Consider the following 10058-nt stretch of genomic DNA (forward strand, 5'->3'; position numbering starts at 1 on the left):
TGGTCGGGCCACATCTGACGCTTTCATTTTGCAGGACATCACGTGGAGATCCAAGGGCTGAGCAGATTTTGGACGCATCACCTAGCGTCTTGGATTATGATTTTTCCTTGAGAGTTGAAATATACTACCGTTGCACTCGAATTTGACTCAATTAGAGTAAAGTGCGACATGTTTTAGCTAAAAAAGATTGAAGTTTGTTTTATCTTATATGAGATAGGATCTTACATTAAGATACAAGAGACTGTTAGGAAAAATAATCTCTTATAATTCATTTATTCTAATTAAATAGTAGGATTTAATTTATTAAGTCACCCATTTAAACTGAGGAACCCTTTACAATTCTTTAGCCACCCTCCACTGCTTGGCTTAGAGATATTTGCTCTGCAGCTTCAGTCTTTCCATCTAACTAAATGGATTTTCAAGCCAAAAGGAAAAAAGAAAAAAGAAAAGTGATCATTGAAAGAAAATCTGACTTTTTTTTTGTAGATATAGTTTTGTGCTTATATAACTTCATATGATGATCCAAATATTTTCTATTTATCTCATAGAATGGTCTTTCTATTTGTAGCATACAATCTATATTGCTTCTATAAATACTTAGTTTATTGAGATTCCATGTCTTAGGGTCAGCATTAAGAGATGCACACTTTCACAAACTACTAAATGAATGCCTCATTTGTTGTCTCATTTAATCAATTTTAATTGAAAATAGGTTGCGTTTAGAATATTTTCTGGTGGAAACCATAAATATGAAAGAGACGGCTAAAAAATTTAAATGCATTAATATTTTACCAAACATTTTCTTAGTTGAACATCTTATAGATGGTCAAACAAACATCTTTTCTATTTTCTAATGTTGAGAGTTCTAATTCTTTTATTTCTTTTATATTAGCAATCTAGAGGTGCCCATTTTTTCAGAAGTCTCTCTCCCTCTCTTTGTGTTTGTGTATTTGCATGATATGATAATTATGTGTCAACAAATCATATATTGACATGTGAAGAAACATTGATTGAGGTTATTTATATGGAGACCTGTTGATCAACCTACAATTCAATTATGACATCACAAAAATGTAGGACATGCAACAAAAGAGAGGGGCATGAACTCTAGCAAAGATAGTAGGCATTTGTTAACAACAAAAAATATATTGTTCCTTATTAGAAGGGAAATATGTATAATGAAGAGGGATCCTCTGACATGAGGGAGGATTGATAAGAATCACTTAGATTGAGATTTGGATAATTTGTAGGCTTCATAGCCAAACAAAAAATCTAAAACTAAGTGTTCCTCCTTTTCTAGACTCTTATCATTGATAAATTGTCTTTGACATTATGGTGTGATAATATTGGTGCAATATATTTATGTGATAATTTGGTCTTTCGGTGGTGGTTGAGATTGGCTTCCATTCATTTGCTAGAAAATATTTTCAAACACGAGCATGTGTTCTATTCAGCTCTATGATGTATCCCTCACCCACTTCTGTGAGAAATTAAAGATCCATACACTGAAAGTCCTTGAACTTGAGGAGGTGTATCAACCAATATTGAGTTTTAGTGCTTATATGGGAATCGATATTCAATTATCAAACCTTTAAGGGAAAATCATATTCTTAATCTTTCGTCAATCTATATCTGTTATCTTTATATATTAATCTCTTTAATCCCTTGTCAAATCATTTTTCCATTTTCTTGATGTCTTTACCTAGTCTATACCGGCAACTGTTGCCGTCAATTGGTTGTGGGGGGAATTAGTGAGCTTGAATGGAGTCCAAATCTCGTCTACATATTTTTAAGGAGCCCACATCTATGAATCAATCACTTAGAATATTTTTTTTTTCATTTGCACAAAAACGAAGGTTATTTATGAAAATAAAAATACAAAGTGATTGGCTTATAGGTGTATAACAAATTTGAACTTGAGTGAGGACAAACCTAATCTAGAATACAAGAGCCCACATCACCATTATTTGTTCCTTCACCAACCACTAAAGTCAAAGAGAAGAATTGGCACTTGGTGTCTTGTGAATTTATATTGTCACCCTTACTAAAACAAAATCTTAAATTTCTTCTTTCTTCTTCTATGATCAGTTCATTCTTCTTTCTCTCTTCATTATTTTATATTGTATAGAATAATTCAACTAATGGTATATTTGTCATTTCCTTTAACCAACTCAATGTTCTAATGGAAAAAAGGGTGCGACTACGAATTTGAAGAGTTTTCGGGTGTCTATGCTTTTTGGCAATTATCTTGGAGTGTTTTGAAATTTAAAAAAAAATATATAAAAGATCGCTTAAATTACCAAGTGGCATTAGAGAGCCCCCTCAAAAGCAAATCTGTAAGATATGCATCTTACTACTCCTCTACTCCAAATATTATTTAAAAAGAAAAATATCCTGCAATGCCACAGCTCATGCCTAAGCTTTGTTCGGTGGTGACGAATCATGATACAAACTAAAGCATTAATTGTGATTTTTATGATTTCGGGTTGGTGAGCTCTTCACTATTAATTGAACTAACGACATCTCTCTTCACCACAGAAACCCAAGTTTCCAAGCTTACCAGAAGGAAAGAATCCAAAGTGCTAAGAAACAGATTTCCATGGATTCAACCAAGCAACAGTTGCAGTACGAAGATGAAGAAGCTTGCTTATATGCAATGCAACTCGCAAGCTCTTCAGTTCTTCCCATGGTCTTGAGATCGATTGTCGAGCTCGGAGTTCTCGAGATCATCGATAAAGCAGGTCCAGGAGCTGAAATGTCACCTTCTGAGATTGCTTCTCAGCTTGGAGCACAAAACCCAGATGCCCCAGTTATGATTGATCGTGCCCTTCGACTCTTAGCCAGTTATTTAGTTGTCACTTGTTCACTGAAGACAAATGAAGATGGCAAGGTTGAAAGGGTTTATGGACCAGCTCCGATCTGCAAGCTTTTCCTTAAAAATGAAGAGAAGGGATCGCTGGAGATGTTGATGCTTATGCATCAAGACAAGGTCACCATGCAGGGCTGGTACAGATGAATTCAACTTCCTGATTTAATTTTTTTTATGTTTCTAGTTTGATTTTATTTTAAATATATCCCTTTTTTTTTCTTCTTTTTCTTCCATTGATTTGGGAGTTAGAGGGAGAATAATGTGCTTTTCTACTCTTTTGAACCACACGGTGATGGAGCTTGCCTATAAATATTGAAAAAAATCAGAGGAATATTTTTCAGTAGGTCCCATCAAGGATTCCCACTCCCATTGCGTGATTCAAAAATTTCAAAGGAGCACATTGTTCTCTGAGGGAGCTATCCGAACTCTTGATTTGGCTATTGGTGTCATTCACCATGTCAGCCCTTAATTTTATAAATTATAACCCATAGATTTGAGATTGGAAACTCAGATATTTGAAATCTCCAGGTAATTTAAAGTAATTATATATTTATTTTTAATTTTATTTAAATTATATCCAACATGAATCAATATATCTTTAATTCTATTATACTATTTTGCTGATATTTAATCAAAGAAAGAGAGATGCTATTAAATTATACTCCAGATGCAAACTCTCACCTTTCAATATAAAATTTTAAAACAAGTGATTATACAGATGATAATATTATTATTTGAGCAATCAAACATACATTCTACGATGTAAATTCTATTACGCTTGCATTCCTCAAAACTTTAGTGTATTAAGATTATATTCTATATTTTCAAATATTATATCAACTATATGCCTTCTTATTGTTAAAATAATAAGATTAAGTGATAACTTAACCATTTATAATGGTTTTCAAAATTCTTATATTGCCCTCTTTTACATTTAAATCCATTTTGATTTAAAAAATTAAATAAAATAAAGAAGAGGGAGGCGAGAATAGAAACCATGATTGAAGTTGGAATACTTTTCAATTTTCCTTTTTATTCCCTCTTCACTTAAAACAAGATAGAACAAAGACAAATATGTTTTTTTTTCTATTTAACACTATCAGATATAATAGAATAATATTCAAGGATAAAAACGCAATAGTATCCTCGTATTATTATTATTAGAAAAGTAATAATCATGCTAATTTCATTGAAGATTAATAAGAATATTAGATAAACATTTTCTGTGCATTAAATAATTTTTTTAAAAAACCTTTTTTTTTTTTTTTTTTTTGTAGGTTCCACATGAAAGAAGCCATTCTTGGAGGTGGAATCCCATTTAACAAAGCATTTGGAATGACAGCATTTGAATATCAAGGTGTGGATCCAAGATTCAATGTTCTTTTCAACGAGGCAATGAAAGGCCAAACCATCATTACCATGAATAAACTTCTTGAGACATACAAAGGGTTCGAAGGCCTAAACTCAGTAGTAGATGTTGGTGGTGGATTTGCAGTTGCCCTTAGAATGATTACTTCCAAGTATCCATCAATCAAGGGTATTAACTTTGATTTGCCCTATGTTGTTGCAGAAGCACCATCATATCCTGGTAATATTCTTGTTGTTATCAATATTATCCTCTTTGTCTAGTTTGTTTTATATAGTCATCACACAATGGCTGAGGATCCCAGGTAAGAGCAGAATGATAGATCTATCGTCTTGTGTTTGAATGGTATGAGCAGGTGTGGAGCATGCTGGAGGGAGCATGTTTGATAGTGTTCCAAAAGGAGATGCCATCTTTATGAAAGTGAGTTCTATAGTTATGAGTCTTCATAAAATTTTAAAAGAAATTGAAAAGAAAGAAAATCAAATAGAAACAAATGCCTAGTTCAAGTGGTGAGATGAATTGGAATCTTCTACCGTTGAGATAGAGGGTACCATGACTATGACATCCATCACTACAAATTAAGCATATTACTCATCTCTGGATAATGATAAGCTAGACTCCCTCTCGATGTACTTTTTGCACAGTAGTTGCAGATTTTTAATTATGTAGAGGTAGTAAGATCAAAGATGTCTTGAATTCAAACATTTATTCCTCCATATCTCTCCCTCCAAAAAAAAAATGACCCTCCAGACTGTATGGTAAAAATATCAACTTTAATGTACTTACTTGACATATTGATTTTTCGTAATTGTTTTTGCATGAGATTTCCAGTTGATATTGCATGACTGGAGTGATGAACATTGCTTACAAATTCTGAAGAACTGCTATGAAGCATTACCAGAAGGTGGAAAAGTGATAATAGTTGATGCAGTTCTTTCAGAAGCTGCAGAAACTAACCGTGTAGCTCGAGCTGGATATCAAATTGACAATTTAATGATGATGATAAACCCTGGTGGAAAAGAAAGAACTGAGAATGATTTTAAAGAACTTGCCAAGGCAACTGGGTTTCGTAGTTGTCAACTGGTTTGCCCTGTGATTAACCTTTGGGCCATCGAATACATAAAGTAAGCCATGAATGCAAGTTTTACTTTGATTAAAATAAGCACGGATTTCTTGCTTGGTCAGTACAAGATGTAAGTTTCCCTCTGACTGGAATAAGCACTTGTTGCTTGGTTGTATTATTTTTGATGATTAGGTGATCCCTTATAGTGTTTGTTTGGCCAATAGTTTCACAGCTGGTGAGATCATACGCCCTAGAATGCAATCTTGTATCTTTTTCATTCCAACGAAAACATTCTCTCTCTCTCTCCTCATTTTTACGTTAAAGGTGTTCTTTTTATAGGAATAAAAAGATATTAATAGTTATCAGAACAAGTACATCGGATATCCATGTTTACTTACTGCAGTTAAGAGTCCTATCCTGTCCATATTTATTGGTAGCATCTAAAGCAAAATTAGTAAAGATACTAAGGAGAGTTGGGATTCAAAACTACAAAATGTAATAGAAGATAATTTGTTCTTGAGATCCACTAGTATTGGAATAAGATGAAGCAGCCAATATAAAATTGTTAATTTGCTTTTAGCTTCTGTTTCAGTACACCAAATAGCCCAAGGATGTTTGTTCTTCTTTGTGCATTGGTTAACTCCTTCCAAGATTTGCATTCGCATTGCTTCCAAGGTCGTGCCAAAATCCATTGTTCCTGTAAGAATAAACTCAACCTTTCCATCTTCTATCAGCCCCACATTCCAACTTGTACTATTTATGAGTTCGTTATAAACCCCAGCACAAAATAGTAAAGGTGAGTGGTTTGTGGTTAAGTAATGCCTAAATTTACAGAAACATGTTTTTGTGGTGCAAGAGATGGAACGAGGGCATGGGTTTTCTTAGATGTTTTATTAAGTTCCTTAATCCATTTATTAATGTTAATTAACAGAAAGTGAGGGTTGGGTTTATGTTTGGTGAATAACCAAGTTCCTTTCCCTCCAAATAAAACTACATGTTATGACAAATACAGAAAAAACCATTGGGTTGTTCTTCCATCAAGACCAAAGTTAAAGAGAAAGGTATTGCACAAATGCAAGATTGACTCTTGGGAAAAGAGATCTGTTTTGAGTCCTAGCGGTCTCACTGCCCAAATTCTCTTTTCCATTTGCACAAAATGAATACATGCCAAAGAGTCTCTACCTTATCTCCTCACATTTCACAAATATTGTGCACCTCCATCCATTGAGATAAAATAGATCTAACTAGTAACCCTGCATTCACGAGACGCCAAAATAAATGTTTAAAATTTGGATGGAGTGATAGTTTCCAAAAAATTTCCACCAGGGTGTGAAAGTGCTCTAAGTTGTGGGGTATTTGTTTTCTATCAGTGCTTGTCCAGTCAATTTGGCCGAGAACTCGCCATTTGCTGAAAGAAGAGGAACCCAAAAATCTTCAGAATTGTTAAGAACTAAGTGATAACAAAAGGAATTTGAGAGGTAAAAGTTGGAAAGATATTCCCTGTTGGTTTGAATGTTGATTACCATCTCTGCTATCGTAGTATTTGGGGCCCAAATCTCAGTGTTGGGATATTCTTTGATAACACTTTTTGTATTGGACAACTAGGGATCAAACTAGAAAGAGGTTTCCTTACCATTACCCACTTGCTTTCTTACCATACTTTCCAGACTTGTGAGTATACTGCATAGGCTTCTCCGGGGCCAAGAACCTCATTTTTTCCTCACTTTGGGGTTAAATATACTACAGTTGGGGAAGTATTTTTACGTTAAAGTTACAAGTTGTATTGTACTCGCAAGTGCAAAAGGTTGCCCAAGTAATATTGAAGTACGAGGGATGTCGTTTCTTCCACAAGAATAAAAAAGAGTCAAATTGCGTACCAACTTAAAAAACACATTATTATCTAGTGATCAAAAGTGAGAATTACGTATTGATTATACTAACAAAATCATGAACGAAAACACTAAGCAAATCAATTAACGAAAATACTTGAGTTTCGATTTAACCAAACATGTCATAAATTATCAATCCCTCCCCTTCCTACAATCAATTTACTCTCTACCCTAGTTGATAGAATTACTAAATTAGATCATCCCACCTATTACTCTTGAGGGTCCCTAACACATTAGATCCCTTTTACCTTGTACACATAGAAGATCAATTCAATGCATTGCATGAAACATGAATCCCCAAACAATGTCGAATAAACCGTTTAACCTATTACGCATTAGATGTAATTTATCATTCTTCAACTCTATGTCTAATATGTATTCTCCATTGTTACATGTATGAAAAATTGAAGAAAGTGAAGAGTAGAGGATTGTATTGCATGAAAGAGAGAAATCAATAAATTAATTCATGTAAGGATCCATCTACGCTCTAGTAGTAGAAATTTAGAATATCCTAGGAACATCACTCTAGACTAAGACTGATGAAGAAGCTCCGGCTGTTCTCTCTCCAAGTTCGCCCAAGGCAATAACTCTTCCAGGTTTTCTTTCTCTAGAATTCATCTCCCACTTTATTCTCTGAAATTCTTCTTGGCTGATGCACTTTCCTTCCCTTTTATAAAGTGATTCCCTAGATTACATGGAATAGGATTGGTTGACTCAATCTAATACAAGTATTCTCCGAATTCCAGATCTAACTTGAATAAGAAAACTACTGGTCATTGGTTAGGATTTGGACTCTAAATTTAGTAATTTGAGTTTGAATATTAGTGGAACCTCTCTTTTTGGAAATTAAAAGTATAATTTTGAGTAGAAATCCATGTGGGAAGATAAAAAGGGAAACTCTTTGTACGTTATGGTTCTTTAGGATTCTCTTGGCCAAATTTCTTCAAATACCCATAATGCCCCTACAAAATTGGTTGGTGAGGTGTCCACTTTTAGTTGTTGTTGAAGGAGTCCAATTGCTAGGTGATTCTCCATAAGCACAAATAATTAATCTGAATTAGGAAATGCTAGGAAATATATAAAATTACCACAATTACAAATAATTAGGGGAAGAATGCCAGATTCATTTACATGCAATATTAGGGTAAAATGATCCAAAACATTTGTGAACACATAAAAATATAGCCAATTAACTAGTCAAAATAATATACATGGAATGAACCTATCAAGTTACCCCCAACTTAATCATTTGCTAGTCCTCAAGCAAGCATAAAATTCAGACAAACCCTCATCTTAATTTAATATTCAATCTCAGTCAAGTTCAACCATAATTCAAAAATGATATAAAATGTGCTAATCAAGAGATGAGTATGCATATCAAAAAATCCAAACTTTGACCCCTATGTGTGTAGACCTTAATTGTGAAATCCCCAGGATTTCTCACCCTTTAACCAATGGTTCCAGGACCGCGAACTCGAAGCTCAAGTAGACAACTGTGGACCTTTCAAGTCAAGCCTGGAAGTTTGGAAATGGATGACCTTGTAGAAGACTCAGACACTATTAGAGTTTAAAAGGAGAGAGAAGATCAATAAAAAAGGCTAAAAAAGAAGACTTTGGCACGTTCGAAAAAAGATGGAGGAAGGCTCAAATGTCAAGGTAAAATACACCACTGGTTAGGCCTTGAAATGACCTTTTCCTCCATCCTAAATCACCAAAATCGGCGCTCGCATGAGAGAGAGAGAGGGCCGGTTGAACGGCTGGTTCGACCGCCCCCTACCTAGTTGCTAGCCAAACTTAGTATTTTGAACCAAAAACCCTATTTTAAGTTCCCAACTCCCCATAACCGTATTTATTATTGCTAGAGTGGGGTAGAGGGCTTGGGAGAGGAGAAATTCCAAGGAGCTTGGTGGATTCCTTCCACACGGCATCGCATCGAAGCTTGAATCATCGGGTTAATGCATAGAAGGTGAACATTCATGAAAAACCCTCTTTTCCAACGTAGTTTTCATGGTATTTATTAACTTTGAATGCTATATGGTGGTTGTTTGTGTTGTTGACTTGTATTAAATGCTCCCCCTTGCTTCTCTTTGTGTCTCCCAACACCTTTGACAGTTGGTTGTGCGAATCCTTGCATTCAAAACCCATTTTGAATCTCTCTAAGACACCCATGGACAGACATAGAGAGCCAAAATTGGGGCTTTTCATTTGAGACCTAATTGGGATGTTAGGATAATACTTTGGGGACCCTAATACTGATAGATTGAATACCCCAAAGGTCCCATTTCGGATTGGTTTCAAATCGGAGTCAAAATCAGAGATTTTGCTCACGACCATGACTGACCAGGGGGGTTGATTGCCCGATCGACCGGTCTTGTAGATCTATCCAACTGCCCCTATATGGGGTGTGTGTTTTGGCCCTCTTTTTGACCCCCGATCGATCCTTGATTGCTACTCACTTACTTTCTTATGTACCTAGGGTTATTTTTGTCTAATTGCACTCTCTTTAGTGAATCTTTTGGGATTTTGAAGAGAATTATTGACTTTAAAAGGTGAGGAAAACACTTAACCATATCTTGTGAAATTGTTGGTGTTATTTGAATCTTCATTTATATTGCTATCTTATACTCTATTATAAATTGTGTGTGACTTTGCGCGAACGGAAGGTAATGTTATTCTATGTTTGTTTTTACTTTCAAATTTTGTGAATTGTGATATGGGAAGGATGTGAATGTGTAGACTTGATCGTAGGAATTTTTTCTCTTGTACATATATGCCAACTAGGGTTGTGGTTTCACCCATTACCCTGGTGACTATATTTATGCACTTAGACCTAAGTACATGAATACTAGGTGTCTAGATGTGTTGGTTAGG

General features: G+C 34.8%; 1 protein-coding gene across 1 annotated transcript; it reads left to right on the plus strand.

Annotated features, from left to right (window-relative positions):
• Positions 1–2573: 2573 nt before the first annotated feature.
• Positions 2574–5537, plus strand: LOC149018766 (caffeic acid 3-O-methyltransferase-like). The gene is made up of 4 exons (XM_089154425.1): positions 2574–3006; positions 4147–4457; positions 4591–4655; positions 5067–5537. Exons 1-4 carry the CDS (start codon positions 2600–2602, stop codon positions 5361–5363), a joined length of 1080 nt encoding a protein of 359 aa, XP_089010551.1. The 5' UTR covers positions 2574–2599; the 3' UTR covers positions 5364–5537.
• Positions 5538–10058: the final 4521 nt, after the last annotated feature.

Source organism: Hakea prostrata, chromosome 4 (genome assembly GCF_041222555.1).
Source record: "Hakea prostrata isolate BN-2017 chromosome 4, UWA_Hpros_2, whole genome shotgun sequence".
Taxonomy (NCBI): domain Eukaryota; kingdom Viridiplantae; phylum Streptophyta; class Magnoliopsida; order Proteales; family Proteaceae; genus Hakea; species Hakea prostrata.

Excerpts from the sequence above, each read along its gene's own strand:
- LOC149018766 (XM_089154425.1), top strand. The coding sequence starts at position 2,600 with ATGGATTCAACCAAGCAACAGTTGCAGTACGAAGATGAAGAAGCTTGC. Across the intron at positions 4,458-4,590 it reads AGAAGCACCATCATATCCTG|GTGTGGAGCATGCTGGAGGG; the intron begins GTAATATTCTTG and ends TGGTATGAGCAG. Across the intron at positions 4,656-5,066 it reads GAGATGCCATCTTTATGAAA|TTGATATTGCATGACTGGAG; the intron begins GTGAGTTCTATA and ends TGAGATTTCCAG.